At 39.3% G+C, this 16,151-nt stretch overlaps 1 protein-coding gene across 1 annotated transcript in view; it reads right to left on the reverse strand.

The window, feature by feature from the left end:
• STXBP3 (syntaxin binding protein 3) overlaps nucleotides 1-16,151 on the reverse strand; it is a 62,545-nt gene that overhangs the window by 39,288 nt on the left and 7,106 nt on the right. Inside the window, exons 2-3 of the mRNA XM_060623123.3 lie at nucleotides 4,107-4,156; nucleotides 3,443-3,524 (exon numbers count right to left, since the gene is read on the reverse strand). Of these exons, the coding sequence (XP_060479106.1) occupies nucleotides 3,443-3,524; nucleotides 4,107-4,156 (132 nt within the window). The remainder of the gene's footprint in view (nucleotides 1-3,442; nucleotides 3,525-4,106; nucleotides 4,157-16,151) is intronic.

Here is a 16,151-nt window from a genome sequence, read left to right on the forward strand (position 1 = left end):
GAGAACCACTTTTCAAGACTAATGCTGGCAAAAGCCCTGGAAACAATTAAAAAGATTAACCTGATAGGCGAGGAAGGCTACTGTTGAACTTCTCTGGTAAATATGGTGATTCACCTTCTCATTCTTACATTTATATTAGTAAAGTATAGACTTATCACAGCTTCTATTAGACAGGATATCAAATAAGGTTTCCAAGGAAATATTTAATTTTAATCTCCATTCCCAACTATTGTAATTTCACCTTTAAAAGATTAAAGTTAAATCTGTGCAAACTTACTTTTATTACTTAATACTCAAAATCAAGTGCCTTATAGTCATCTTACGCTATACATACTATTATGCTTGGTGAGTAATGTACATGTTAAAATGTTAAAATATTGTGCTATGATTTATTAGAATACAGACTTTGAAAATAATCTGAAATGTCTGGTTATTAATAGCAGAAAGTGCCACTTCTTCAATTCCCCGAAAAATGGATACATACTAATAAGTGATTTAACAAAAAGGTTTTTACAGGATGCCTGAATGGCTGTTAAATATTAATCTAAAACCTCACAATAGCCCAACAAGATCAAAATACTCATTGCCATTTTACAGATGTGAAAATTGAGATTCAGAAGTTAAATAAGTCAGGGGCATCTGGGTGGCTAAGTCGGTTGAGTGTCTGACTGTTCATTTCAGCTCAGGACATGATCTCGCCGTTCTTGTGTCCTAGCCCCGAGTTGAGCTCTGTGCTGATGGTGTGGAGCCTGCTTGGGATACTTGCTCTCCCTTTCTCTCTGCCCCTCTCCCACTCATGCTCTCCTCTCTCTCTCTCAAAATAAATAAACATTAAGGAAAAAAACAACTCTGGAAAGTCCTAAAGAAACCTGTTTATGGGCACCTGGGTGGCTCAGTTAGTTGAGTGTCCAACTTTGGCTCAGGTCATGATCTCACGGTTTGGAGTTTGAGCCCCACGTCAGGCTCTGTGCTGAAAGCTCAGAGTCTGGAGCCTGCTTCGGATTCTGTGTCTCCCTCTCTCTCTGCCCCTTCCCTGCTCTGTCTCTCTCTCAAAAATAAATAAACATTAAAAAAAAAAAAAAGAAAAGAAACCTGTTTAGCTTTGTCTAATGCTATATCCCAACTTACTTGGCAATAGAATTTTTTCCTTGAAGAGTATCTATCAACACCAAACACACAGTAATAAACAATGGTTACAAAAATGAAATAAAACCTCCTTACAGTGCAAAATGGTTCTGTAGCTTCATTATATTTTCATAAATATTATCAAATGGTTCTAGGGGCACCTGGGTGGCTCAGTTGGTTAAGTGTCCAACTTTAGCTTGGGTCATGATGTTGCAGTTCTTGATTTCGTGCCCCGTGTTGGGTTCTGTGCTGACAGCTCAGAGCCTGGAGTCTGCTTCCGATTCTGTGTCTCCCTCTCTCTCTCGGCCCCTCCCCTGTTTGCATTCTGTCTCTGTCTCTCAAAAATAAACAAACATTTAAAAAAAAAACCTTAAAAAAATGGTTCTCACTTTAGTTGCTAATTAGAATGGCCTCTGGAACTTAAAAAACTTCATGGCCTGGGGCGCCTGTGGGTGGCTCAGTCCTTTGAGCATCCAATTTCAGTTCAGGTCATGATCTCACAGCTCGTGAGTTTGAGCCCCGCATCGGGCTCTGTGCTGACAGCTCAGAGCCTGGAGCCTGCTTCCGATTCTGTCTCTCTGCCCCTAACCCACTCGCATTCTGTCTCTGTCTCTCTCAAAAAAAATAAATAAACATTAAAAAAAAACAACTTCGTGGCTTAATCAATACTATATTTGTCCAGTGTCAGAAAAATCAAGGCTTCAATCTTTTAATGTCTAATTGAGAGTTTTTCCATTGAAAAGGCCATAAAGACCAGGAAGACAAGCTGAATATATGATCAATAATAAAGTACCATATAGCAAAGATTTTATAAATAAGTATCAAAATAATTATTACAAAATTTTTTAGATAATCCTCCCTTTGTATACACTGCTCAGGTTTTCTTGAAAATACTGGTGTAGTTTTTTGTTTTTTTTTTTAAGTTTATTTATTTATTTTGAGAGTGACAAAGACATCTGGGGGAGACAGAGAGAATCCCAAGCAGGCTCCAAGCTGCCAGCTGCGGAGCCCGATGTAGGGCTCGAACCCACAAACTATGAGATCATGACCTGAGCCAAAAATCAAGAGTCAGTCACTTAACCAACTGAGCCACCCAGGCACCCCAAGTGTACTTTTGAACCTCACAAGTAGCAGTGACAAGGCAGTACACATACTACACTAAATTCCAAAATATAAAAGAATTGTATTCGACTTTGAGTCTTAGTTTCCTCATTACAAGTGGGGGTATTTAAAATCTCTTTAAACGGTTGTCATGAAGATCAAATGTAAATAAATGAGTGAAAGGATGAGGAATTTAAGGATAATGGTAAGATTATAAATGTTATAAAATATTGGTATCATCCCCCAAAGAGATTAAAATCTCATTAACAATTCTGCCCTAATGAAAGATTATGGCAGTATGGTTTTTTTCATAATGTTATTCTAAAGCGGATTAAAAACAATTTTTTTTAATGTTTTATTTATTTTTGAGAGAGACAGAGACAGAATGCAAGTGGGTTAGGGGCAGAGAGAGAGGGAGACACAGAATCCAAAGCAGGCTCCAGGCTCCGAGCTGTCAGCACAGAGCCCGACGCAGGGCCTGAACTCACAAGCTGTGAGATCATGACCTGAGCTGAAGTTGGACGCTCAACCGACTGAGCCATCCAGGCGCCCCATAAAGCTGATTTAAACTTGTAATTAACTGCTTCATTTCTAGGTAATAAAGAAAAACTTACAAAGTCAGTATTATACACTTGTAAATATGTACAAAAATTGATTTTATAACATAAATCTTACTATCTACTTAAAAGCAATACATGAAAACCACCAACATTAGTAAAAACACTGAGGTAAACATAGTGTCAGCATATATAATCCTTATCAAATATGCAAGAATAAAAATTTAAGTAACAAACTCAACAAAGCAATTGACTTACTCTTGGTCAGAGGCACTGATTTATAATCAAAGCTTAAGAGGGGCGCCTGGGTGGCTCAGTCGGTTAGGCATCCAAATTCAGCTCAGGTCATGATCTCACAGTCTGTGAGTTCGAGCCCCATGTCAGGCTCTGTGCTGACAGCTCAGAGCCTGGACCCTGCTTCAGATTCTGTGTCTCCCTCTCTTTCTGCCCCTCCCCCAATCAAATCTTAAGAAAAAACTTCCAGGGGTTATTCTGAAGATTCACAGAGAAATGTCCAGTGTTATTATTATGGCTAGGGTTATAAAAATAATGAAATATAACCCCATCAAAAACACAATGACTAACTAAAATTTATTATTACTTCAAACTTTCCTAATCACAATAAAAAAGTTTTTATGATGAGTATTGGTAACACTTACCAGTTATACCCTCTGCTAGAAGATCTGTCATTTTGCAACACGATGCCAAAAGCTTAGTGGTAAATTCATCTAAAAGCATTATCTTAAAATGAATATATATTAAGAAATAGTGTAAGTACCTGATTGCCAAGAATTCACAATAGACACAATTTAATCCATTAAACTTACTCAAACATAAACCTTTTATAACATAAAATGAAAATATTAGGACAGTAAACAAAATTATCAATTCACCTCTTAACTTGTATGACCTAGAGATTTATTTTCTCAATATACATACATATAATATTATACATAAGCAAATAGAAACATTTCCATTTTGAAGCAGAAAACTTGTTCATTTTAAATGTATCTTGTGTTTAACATCAAATTTCTTACAATTATAAAATGTCACTTACAAAATAATAATTGTTCCAGGTGCTGTTCTTATTTTCCATGGATTAATTAATTTAATCTTTACAACTATGCTATGAGGTAAGACTATCCCTATTTTAGAGACAAATAACAGAGAGGTCAAGCAATTTGCCTAAGAAGCCACAGCTATCAAGTGGTGAAGCTATGATGTGAATGCAGTCAGTATGGTTCCAGACTCTACACTCTTACAGAAGTATAATAAGGACAATAGATTGATGTCCTCAATTAAAGGGCAAAATATGCATTCTACCTTCCATTCGCCTTCTTTCTTGCAGTCATCAAACACTGTTGCTTTTATCTCTGCCAAAAAAAAAAAAAAAAACAAAACACAAAAAACACAATTATTTACAAATTTAAATCAACAATTAGAAACATAATAACTACTGAAAGAACAAAAAGATTGGGGAAGTACCCAATTTGAAAATCTGTTAACTTACATAAAAAGTATATATACCTGTTAATCTCTAAGTAAAAATTCAGTTCTCTTTAATACCTAACCTATATTTAAACTGCAATATATTTTTAAATTTTTGAGAATTAAAGTATTATAGGGGCAGCCGGGTGGCTCAGTAGGTTAAGCGTCCAACTTCGGCTCAGGTCATGATTTCACAGTTCTTGGGTTCGAGCCCTGAGTCAGGCTCTGTGCTGACAGCTCGGAACCTGGATCCTGCTTCAGGTTCTGTGTCTCCCTCTCTCTCTGCCCCTTCCCTGTTCCTGCTCTGTCTCTCCTGCTCTCAAAAATAAATAACAAACATTAAAAAAAAAAAAGTTAAGGGATGCCTGGGTGGCTCAGTCGGTTAAGCATCTGACTTTGGCTCAGGTCATGATCTCATGGCTTGTGAGTTCGAGCCCCGTGTTGGGCTCTGCGCTGACAGCTCGGAGCCTGGAGCCTGCTTCAGATTCTGTGTCTCCCTCCCTCTCTCTCTGCCCCTTCCCCACTCACACTGTCTCTTTCTCTCTCTCTCAAAAATAAACATTAAAAACACATTTTTAAAAAAGTTTAAAAAAAAGTACTATAAAAGATTAATATAAGTATATAAATATATCTGGAAAATATTTCCGAAACTATTATCTGATTTGCTTTTTCCTATTCTACTTAAACCCCAAGTAAACAAGATGAAAACAAAAAAACTCATAGGAAAATCCCTAACTAGCCCATTGCTAAATTATATCTGACAATCAAAATTGGGTAAGCACTTTTCTTCCTGGTTTACTGCATTACAATTTTCAACAATTTATATTACAACATTAGGATACAGATATTCAGTCTTGATTTATAATCAATAAATATTAACATGTTCCTTGTAATGATTTTTAAAATTAACCTAAACATATTTTTTAAATTAGTTCACTGATAAACAAAAATTTTTTTCTGATGTATTAAATAACACACATAGGCAATCAACACAAATATCTGTTGTTCTACCTCATAATAAGACAATTCCTCACAAAGTTTTACTAATTTTCAATCTTGAAAACTGATATGTAGTATGTAACAAATAAAATATAATTAAAATGTAAATTACAGTAACTTCTAATTTCATTAATTCCTGGTAATGAGATGTTTATATAATTCATTTAAACTTTCCTACTTCTTGGGTAGGCCTGGCTGGCTCAGTCAAAACATGCGACTCTTGATCTCAGGGTTGTAAGTTTGAGCCCCAGGGAGAGTATAGAGATTACTTAAATAAGTAAATAAACTTAAAAAAAATAATAAAAAAATTAAAAGATAAACTTTTCTACTTCTTAATTTAATACCTAAACTTTAATTGTTTTAAGGTAATGCTTGTGGAAATATACCATCAATTTTTGGCATCACATTAAATGACATGTTCAAGCAGAGGGTATATTTAATAAGGATTACTAATGCTCATCATAAGAGGTGTGATCTGGAAGGTTTTATTTGATTGGCAAGGCTTGAAAGTGTTAAATACTAGTTAAGGTGCTTATATGTGTTTGTTAGGAAGATTGTAGCTTTTTTAAATGTTTATTATTTATTTTTGAGAGAGAGAAAGAGAGACTACGTGCGCACACAAGTGCACACGAGTGGGGGAGGGGCAGAGAGAGAGGGAGACAGAATCCAAAGCAAGCTCCAGGCTGTCAGCACAGAACCTGATGCAGGGCTCAAACTCAGGAATTGTGAGATCATGACCTGAGACAAAGTCAGACATTCAACTGACTAAGTCACCCAGGCGCCCCTGCCAGGAAGATTATAATTTTAAATGAGAATTACAGCAAAAGCCTAAAGTGTTTAATATTTGGGAACTTAAACCCAAAGCATTGGTTTCTTCTACTCTATAGGCAGAGATAAAGGATTTTCTCAGGCAGAGTTCAGACACTAAAATACTATGCCACTTCCCTTTCTAAGCTTGCTTTATTTCTGGATACCTCAAACAAGCTGAAAATCAAAGAAATAAATGCTCATGGAATTTATGATGGAGCAGATTGAAGAGTTCCCTAGGAAGAACTCATCTCATTATAGTCTTTAAACCCTCAGAAACTGCACTGATGTATATGGTAAAAACTCATCACATGTTGCCATTAAGCACTTAAAGTACGGCTAGCCTGAACTGAGATGTCCTGTAAGTATAAAATACACACCAGATTTCAAAGACCTAGTACAAAAAAAGGGAATAGAAAATATCATTAATTTTCTATATTTACATGTTTAAATGAGAATATTTTAGAAATTTATTATTAGGGGCACCTGGTTGGCTCAGTTGGTTAAGCATCTGACTCTTGATATCGGCTCAGGTTGTGATCTTGTGGTCATGAGATTGAGCCCTGCATGAGCCTCCACACTGAGTGCTTGGGATTCTCTCTCTCTGCCCCCTCCCCCCAAATAAATATTTTGAAAAATTTATTATTAAAATTATCTTCATCCGTTTCTCTCTCTTTTTTAATGTGGCTACTAGAAACTTTTAAATTATATATGTGGCTTGCATTATATTTCTACTGGATAGTGCTGCCTTGGAATATGAAGATACCTAGACAGTGTTAGTGTTAGCATCTTAACAACAAAGCATAGGGGCACCTGGATGGCTCAATCAGTTGGGCATCCAACTCTTAAAATAGGCTCAAGACATGATCTCACAATTCCTGGGATGGAGCCCCATGCTCTCAGTATGGAGACTGCTTGGGATTCTCTCAAAAATAAACAAACTTCAAAAAAAACCAATAAATGATAAACAACCAGTTTTGTGGACTAGAAATTAGGTGCATCCAAAAAAAGTAATATGGTCAAAGGTAAGGTATGTTTGGAGGGGAGTCAAAGGAAATCACATCAACTAATATGACAACTTTTTAAAAAAGTATTTCCTCCAAATACTAATGAAAATTATTTGACCTTACATCCATTTCTCTAGCACCCCAAATATGGATATATTTGATTCAATTCTCTTACTCTCTGCTTGCTCTAGTCTCTTTCTCAGAAACCATATTTGTCCTTAAAAGTTTCGTCTATTAGATCTAGCCTTCAATTTTTCCCAACATTACTGAGATACAACTGACACATAACACAACTTCAAAATATATAATGTGTTGATCTGATACACATACTGCAACATAATTACCACCGTAATGTTAGTTAACAGATAATTACCATTCTTTTGGTAATTTTGGGAGGTGAGAACATTTAAGATCTACTTTAGCAACTTTCCAAGTATATAGCACAGTAGTACTGCTACCTGTAATCACAGTACTGTTCACTAGATCTCCAGAACTTACTCCTCTACCAACTGAAGTCTGTACTCTTGGACCAGCTTCTCCTCATTCCCCCTAACCCCCATCAGTCTTCAATTTTTTGCAAATCTAACTCTCCATCATTCAATTATACAGTACAGGTTTAAGCACCTACCTGCCTCAAATTGAGATTATAGTTCCCTAAAAACTGCTTTAGACTTCTCTAAGAGTTTTAGTGACATTTTCTTAGTCATAGTCTTTGTATAGTTCCTCCATCTCCCATATCCAATAATCATGCAGTGTTGATTGTTCTTTTTTTTTTTTTTATTTTATTTTTTAATATATGAAATTTACTGTCAAATTGGTTTCCATACAACACCCAGTGCTCATCCCAAAAGGTGCCCTCCTCAATACCCATCACCCACCCTGCCCTCCCTCCCACCCCCCATCAACCCTCAGTTTGTTCTCAGTTTTTAACAGTCTCTAATGCTTTGGCTCTCTCCCACTCTAACCTCTTTTTTTTTTTTTTTTTTTTTCCTTCCCCTCCCCCATGGGTTTCTGTTATGTTTCTCAGGATCCACATAAGAGTGAAACCATATGGTATCTGTCTTTCTCTGTATGGCTTATTTCACTTAGCATCACACTCTCCAGTTCCATCCATGTTGCTACAAAAGGCCATATTTCATTTTTTCTCATTGCCACGTAGTATTCCATTGTGTATATAAACCACAATTTCTTTATCCATTCATCAGTTGATGGACATTTAGGCTCTTTCCATAATTTGGCTATTGTTGAGAGTGCCGCTATAAACATTGGGGTACAGGTGCCCCTATGCATCAGTACTCCTGTATCCCTTGGATAAATTCCTAGCAGTGCTATTGCTGGGTCATAGGGTAGGTCTATTTTTAATTTTCTGAGGAACCTCCACACTGCTTTCCAGAGCGGCTGCACCAATTTGCATTCCCACCAACAGTGCAAGAGGGTTCCTGTTTCTCCACATCCTCTCCAGCATCTATAGTCTCCTGATTTCTTCATTTTGGCCACTCTGACTGGCGTGAGGTGGTATCTGAGTGTGGTTTTGATTTGTATTTCCCTGATAAGGAGCGACGTTGAACATCTTTTCATGTGCCTGTTGGCCATCCGGATGTCTTCTTTAGAGAAGTGTCTATTCATGTTTTCTGCCCATTTCTTCACTGGGTTATTTGTTTTTCGGGTGTGGAGTTTGGTGAGCTCTTTATAGATTTTGGATACTAGCCCTTTGTCCGATGTGTCATTTGCAAATATCTTTTCCCATTCCGTTGGTTGCCTTTTAGTTTTGTTGGTTGTTTCCTTTGCTGTGCAGAAGCTTTTGATCTTCATAAGGTCCCAGTAATTCACTTTTGCTTTTAATTCCCTTGCCTTTGGGGATGTGCCGAGTAAGAGATTGCTACGGCTGAGGTCAGAGAGGTCTTTTCCTGCTTTCTCCTCTAAGGTTTTGATGGTTTCCTGTCTCACATTCAGGTCCTTTATCCATTTTGAGTTTATTTTTGTGAATGGTGTGAGAAAGTGGTCTAGTTTCAACCTTCTGCATGTTGCTGTCCAGTTCTCCCAGCACCATTTGTTAAAGAGACTGTCTTTTTTCCATTGGATGTTCTTTCCTGCTTTGTCAAAGATGAGTTGGCCATACGTTTGTGGGTCTAGTTCTGGGGTTTCTATTCTATTCCATTGGTCTATGTGTCTGTTTTTATGCCAATACCATGCTGTCTTGATGATGACAGCTTTGTAGTAGAGGCTAAAGTCTGGGATTGTGATGCCTCCTGCTTTGGTCTTCTTCTTCAAAATTACTTTGGCTATTCGGGGCCTTTTGTGGTTCCATATGAATTTTAGGATTGCTTGTTCTAGTTTCGAGAAGAATGCTGGTGCAATTTTGATAGGGATTGCATTGAATGTGTAGATAGCTTTGGGTAGTATTGACATTTTGACAATATTTATTCTTCCAATCCATGAGCAGGGAATGTCTTTCCATTTCTTTATATCTTCTTCAATTACCTGCATAAGCTTTCTATAGTTTTCAGCATACAGATCTTTTACATCTTTGGTTAGATTTATTCCTAGGTATTTTATGCTTCTTGGTGCAATTGTGAATGGGATCAGTTTCTTCATTTGTCTTTCTGTTGCTTCATTGTTAGTGTATAAGAATGCAACTGATTTCTGCACATTGATTTTGTATCCTGCAACTTTGCTGAATTCATGTATCAGTTCTAGCAGACTTTTGGTGGAGTCTATCGGATTTTCCATGTATAATATCATGTCATCTGCAAAAAGCGAAAGCTTGACTTCATCTTTGCCAATTTTGATGCCTTTGATTTCCTTTTGTTGTCTGATTGCTGATGCTAGAACTTCCAGCACTATATTAAACAACAGCGGTGACAGTGGGCATCCCTGTCGTGTTCCTGATCTCAGGGAAAAAGCTCTCAGTTTTTCCCCGTTGAGGATGATGTTAGCTGTGGGCTTTTCATAAATGGCCTTTATGATCTTTAAGTATGTTCCTTCTATCCCGACTTTCTCAAGGGTTTTTATTAAGAAAGGGTGCTGGATTTTGTCAAAGGCCTTTTCTGCATCGATTGACAGGATCATATGGTTCTTCTCTTTTTTTTTGTTAATGTGATGTATCACGTTGATCAATTTGCGAATGTTGAACCAGCCCTGCATCCCAGGAATGAATCCCACTTGATCATGGTGAATAATTCTTTTTATATGCTGTTGAATTCAATTTGCCAGTATCTTATTAAGAATTTTTGCATCCATATTCATCAGGGATATTGGCCTGTAGTTCTCTTTTTTTACTGGGTCTCTGTCTGGTTTAGGAATCAAAGTAATACTGGCTTCATAGAATGAGTCTGGAAGTTTTCCTTCCCTTTCTATTTCTTGGAATAGCTTGAGAAGGATAGGTATTATCTCTGCTTTAAATGTCTGGTAGAACTCCCCTGGGAAGCCATCTGGTCCTGGACTCTTATTTGTTGGGAGATTTTTGATAACCGATTCAATTTCTTCGCTGGTTATGGGTCTGTTCAAGCTTTCTATTTCCTCCTGATTGAGTTTTGGAAGAGTGTGGGTGTTTAGAAATTTGTCCATTTCTTCCAGGTTGTCCAATTTGCTGGCATATAATTTTTCATAGTATTCCCTGATAATTGTTTGTATCTCTGAGGGATTGGTTGTAATCATTCCATTTTCATTCATGATTTTATCTATTTGGGTCATCTCCCTTTTCTTTTTGAGAAGCCTGGCTAGAGGTTTGTCAATTTTGTTTATTTTTTCAAAAAACCAACTCTTGGTTTCGTTGATCTGCTCTACAGTTTTTTTAGATTCTATATTGTTTATTTCTGCTCTGATCTTTATTATTTCTCTTCTTCTGCTGGGTTTAGGCTGCCTTTGCTGTTCTGCTTCTATTTCCTTTAGGTGTGCTGTTAGATTTTGTATTTGGGATTTTTCTTGTTTCTTGAGATAGGCCTGGATTGCAATGTATTTTCCTCTCAGGACTGCCTTCGCTGCATCCCAGAGCATTTGGATTTTTGTATTTTCATTTTCGTTTGTTTCCATATATGTTTTAATTTCTTCTCTAATTGCCTGGTTGACCCACTCATTCGTTAGTAGGGTGTTCTTTAACCTCCATGCTTTTGGAGGTTTTCCAGACTTTTTCCTGTGGTTCATTTCAAGCTTCATAGCATTGTGGTCTGAAAGTATGCATGGTATAATTTCAATTCTTGTAAACTTATGAAGGGCTGTTTTGTGACCCAGTATATGATCTATCTTGGAGAATGTTCCATGTGCACTCGAGAAGAAAGTATATTCTGTTGCTTTGGGATGCAGAGTTCTAAATATATCTGTCAAGTCCATCTGATCCAATGTATCATTCAGGGCCCTTGTTTCTTTATTGACTGTGTGTCTAGATGATCTATCCATTTCTGTAAGTGGGGTGTTAAAGTCCCCTGCAATGACCACATTCTTATCAATGAGGTTGCTTATGTTTATGAGTAATTGTTTTATATATCTGGGGGCTCGGGTATTTGGCGCATAGACATTTATAATAGTTAGCTCTTCCTGGTGGATAGACCCTGTGATTATTATATAATGCCCTTCTTCATCTCTTGTTACAGCCTTTAATTTAAAGTCTAGTTTGTCTGATATAAGTATGGCTACTCCAGCTTTCTTTTGGCTTCCAGGAGCATGATAAATAGTTCTCCATCCCCTCACTCTCAATCTAAAGGTGTCCTCAGATCTAAAATGTGTCTCTTGTAGACAGCAAATAGATGGGTCTTGTTTTTTTATCCATTCTGATACCCTATGTCTTTTAGTTGGCGCATTTAATCCATTTACATTCAGTGTTATTATAGAAAGATATGGGTTTAGAGTCATTGTGATGTCTGTATGTTTTATGCTTGTAGTGATGTCTCTGGTACTTTGTCTCACAGGATCCCCCTTAGGATCTCTTGTAGGGCTGGTTTCGTGGTGACAAATTCCTTCAGTTTTTGTTTGTTTGGGAAGACCTTTATCTCTCCTTCTATTCTAAATGACAGACTTGCTGGATAAAGGATTCTCGGCTGCATATTTTTTCTGTTTAGCACACTGTAGATATCGTGCCAAGCCTTTCTGGCCTGCCAAGTTTCAAAGGAGAGATCAGTCACGAGTCTTATAGGTCTCCCTTTATATGTGAGGGCACGTTTATCCCTTGCTGCTTTCAGAATTTTCTCTTTATCCTTGTATTTTGCCAGTTTCACTATGATATGTCGTGCAGAAGATCGATTCAAGTTACGTCTGAAGGGAGTTGTCTGTGCCTCTTGGATTTCAATGCCTTTTTCCTTCCCCAGTTCAGGGAAGTTCTCAGCTATAATTTGTTCAAGTACCCCTTCAGCACCCTTCCCTCTCTCTTCCTCCTCTGGGATACCAATTATGCGTATATTATTTTTTTTTAGTGTATCACTTAGTTCTCTAATTTTCGCCTCATACTCCTGGATTTTTTTATCTCTCTTTCTTTCAGCTTCCTCTTTCTCCATAACTTTATCTTCTAGTTCACCTATTCTCTCCTCTGCCTCTTCAAGCCGAGCCATCGTGGATTCCATTTTGTTTTGCAATTCGTTTAAAGCGTTTTTCAACTCCTCGTGACTGTTCCTTAGTCCCTCGATCTTTGTGGCAAGAGATTCTCTGCTGTCCTGTATACTGTTTTCAAGCCCAGCGATTAATTTTATGACTATTATTCTAAATTCACTTTCTGTTATATCATTTAAATCCTTTTTGATCAGTTCATTAGCTGTTGTTATTTCCTGGAGATTCTTCTGAGGGGAATTCTTCCGTTTGGTCATTTTGGAGAGTCCCTGGCGTGGTGAGGACCTGCAGGGCACTTCCCCTGTGCTGTGGTGTATAACTGGAGTTAGTGGGCGGGGCCGCAGTCCGACCCGATGTCTGCCCCCAGCCCACCGCTGGGGCCACAGTCAGACTGGTGTGTGCCTTCTCTTCCCCTCTCCTAGGGGCGGGATTCACTGTGGGGTGGCGTGTCCCGTCTGGGCTACTTGCACACTGCCAGGCTTGTGTTGCTGGGGATCTGGCGTATTAGCTGGGGTGGGTAGGCAAGGTGCACGGGGGCTGGAGGGGCAGGCTTAGCTCGCTTCTCCTTAGGTGATCCACTTCAGGAGGGGCCCTGTGGCAGCGGGAGGGAGTCAGATCCGCTGCCGGAGGTTTGGCTCCGCAGAAGCACAGAGTTGGGTGTTTGCGCGGAGGAGGAGCGAGCAAGTTCCCTGGCAGGAACCGGTTCCCTTTGGGATTTTGGCTGGGGGATGGGCGGGGGAGATGGCGCTGGCGCCTTTGTTCCCCGCCAAGCTGAGCTCTGCCGTCCGGGGGCTCAGCAGCTCTCCCTCCCTTTGTCCTCCAGCCTTCCCGCTTTCCGAGCAGAGCTGTTCACTTATGACCTCCCAGACGCTAAGTCGCGCTTGCTGTCAGAACACAGTCCGTCCGGCCCCTCGGCTTTTGCCAGCCAGACTCGGGGGCTCTGCTTGGCCGGCGAGCCGCCCCTCCGCCCCGGCTCCCTCCCGCCAGTCCGTGGAGCGCGCACCGCCTCGCCGCCCTTCCTACCCTCTTCCGTGGGCCTCTAGTCTGCGCTTGACTCCGGAGACTCCCTTCTGCTAATCCTCTGGCGGTTTTCTGGGTTCTTTAGGCAGGTGTAGGTGGAATCTAAGTGATCGGCAGGACGCGCTGTGAGCCCCGCGTCCTCCTACGCCGCCATCTTCCGGCACTCCCGCAGTGTTGATTGTTCTTTCTGGTGACTGCCACAGTCCTCAGCATTGCCTTGGTTCTCATCATCTCTCACTCAACTACTATAATAGCCTCCTATCCGGATTTCCTGCTTTTAATTTTTTTTAAGTTTATTTAATTTTGAGAGAGAGAGAGAGAGAGAGAGAGAGAGAAGGAGCCCATGAGTAGGGTAGGGACAGAGAGGGAGAGAAGGAGAGGGGGAGAGAGAGAGAGAGAGAGATTGAGAATCCCAAGCAGGCTCCACACTGTCAGTGCAGAGCCCAATGCGGGGCTCAAACTCATGAACCGCGAGATCATGACCTGAGCCAAAATCAAGAGTCAGATGCTTAACCAACTGAGCCACTCAGGTGCGCCTGGATTTCCTGCTTTCTACCTCCAATCCTTTTGCCTGTTCAATACATTTTCCACATTGCTGTCAGTGATCTTCCTCAAGCACAAATTTCTTAATCAATGCCCACCTAAATTCCCTCAAATGCTCACTCTTGCCTCAGAATAAAATCTAGATTTTACTATTCAACCTCCTGTACCAAGTGGCCTCTGCCTACTAAGTTGATCTTCCACCAGTCCAAATGATATCCAAATAATTATCTATTAATACCAACTACTCTCTTTGCTCATCCTGTTTCTCCTAAATGCAAAAGGAAATGTGTTTAAAACTAATGCCAAAGATGGGACGCCGGGGTGGCTCAGTAAGTTGGGCGTCCGACTTCGGCTCAGGTCATGATCTCACAGCTCGTGAGTTCAAGCCCCGCATAGGGCTCTGTGCTGACAGCTCAGAGCCTGGAGCCTACCTCGGATTCTGTGTCTCCCTCTCTCTCTCTCCCCCTCCTCCGCTCATGCTCTGTCTCTCTCTGTCTCAAAAATAAACAAACATTACAAAAAAAATAAAAAAAACTAATGCCAAAGAGGAAATGAAAACATGGAAAGGAAAAATGAGAACAGAGCTAACCAAGTTTTGTGCAGGATCAGCAATGCAGAAAGTATACTTGCACAACTATCTTAAACCACAGAGAAAGTATTAATAAACATGGTAACATTGTAAGAGAAACTGATTTGTCTGGAAAATAGTAAATCATCTGTAAATAACAGTTTTTTAGGAAACAAAAATGCCTAGCAACGTTTAAATCATAAATTAGGAAATAAGAGGGGAAAAAAATACTAGTACTAAAGACAATCTCAACAGGGACCTGGAAAAGGTACCCTTTTCTCTTTATCTGGTCTTCCTTATCTAAATCCAGATGTCAAATTCAGCTCCCTTTTCTGTAATTTATACCTATGTATCTCCATCTGCTTTCTAGATACCTCAACTTGCACTTACACTCACTGTATTTTAAACCTAAACTATTTTTTCTCTCCAAAACTGTTCCTTCTCTTTCCCTTTATCAATAAAGATACTACTACCTAGACTCCTAGACCTGAATCCGAGTCTAGGATGACTCTCCCCCAGCTTAAATCCTATTTAATCTTTCTCCAGAACTGCTCTCATACTCTCAGCCATCTTCTACCTCCTTTGCCACATTTTGGCCTTCTTCCTTGGACCAACACCATAACAGTACCAGTCTCTGCCACCCACTCCAATTTATCACCCAAGTGCACCCCTGCTTCTAACATCTGAGTTTTTTCTAATAATCAAATTATTACAACAATGATAATCAACATATATACACTACTCTATCACTTGCTTTTTTCAATAAATATACATCATGGATACCCTTTATACAGCATATAAACATATAGATTTAAATAATTCTTTTTAATAGCTACATAATATTTCTTAGTGCAGGCACACCATTATTTATTCAACTATTCTCCTCTATGAGAGGCAGTCATCCTGTTTCCGTTTTTGCCACTATAATGTTGCAGTGAAGATCTTTATACATATATCTTTATTATCAGTACTTTTATTTCTTCATTTTAGAGAGAGAGAGCGCGGGGAGGGGCAGAGGAAGGAGAGGGGGAGAGAGGGAGAGGGAGAATCCCAAACAGGTTCCATGCACAGCGTTGGTCAGTGTAGAGCCCAACTTGGGGCTCGATCCTATGACCCTGGGATTATGACCTGAGCTGAAATCTAGTCTCAAACAACTGAGCCACCCAAGTGCCCAGACTTTTATTTCTGAAGCAAAGGTTCCCATAAGTGGGAATGCTGGCATCAAAAGATGTGTCTGTCGTGTTACTATACATTGCCAAATGCTTTGTCAAAAGTTTTTAACAATTCACATTCCCACCAGCAAACTTCCCAACGATAGCATGTCAGTCTGATGGGTTAAAAAGAGGAACTGGTCTTTATTTGCATTTCCACTCAAAAAACAATCAACTGAATGTCCTAATC

The sequence above is a fragment of the Panthera onca genome, chromosome C1 (assembly GCF_046562875.1).
Source record: "Panthera onca isolate mPanOnc1 chromosome C1, mPanOnc1 haplotype 2, whole genome shotgun sequence".
NCBI classification, from domain to species: domain Eukaryota; kingdom Metazoa; phylum Chordata; class Mammalia; order Carnivora; family Felidae; genus Panthera; species Panthera onca.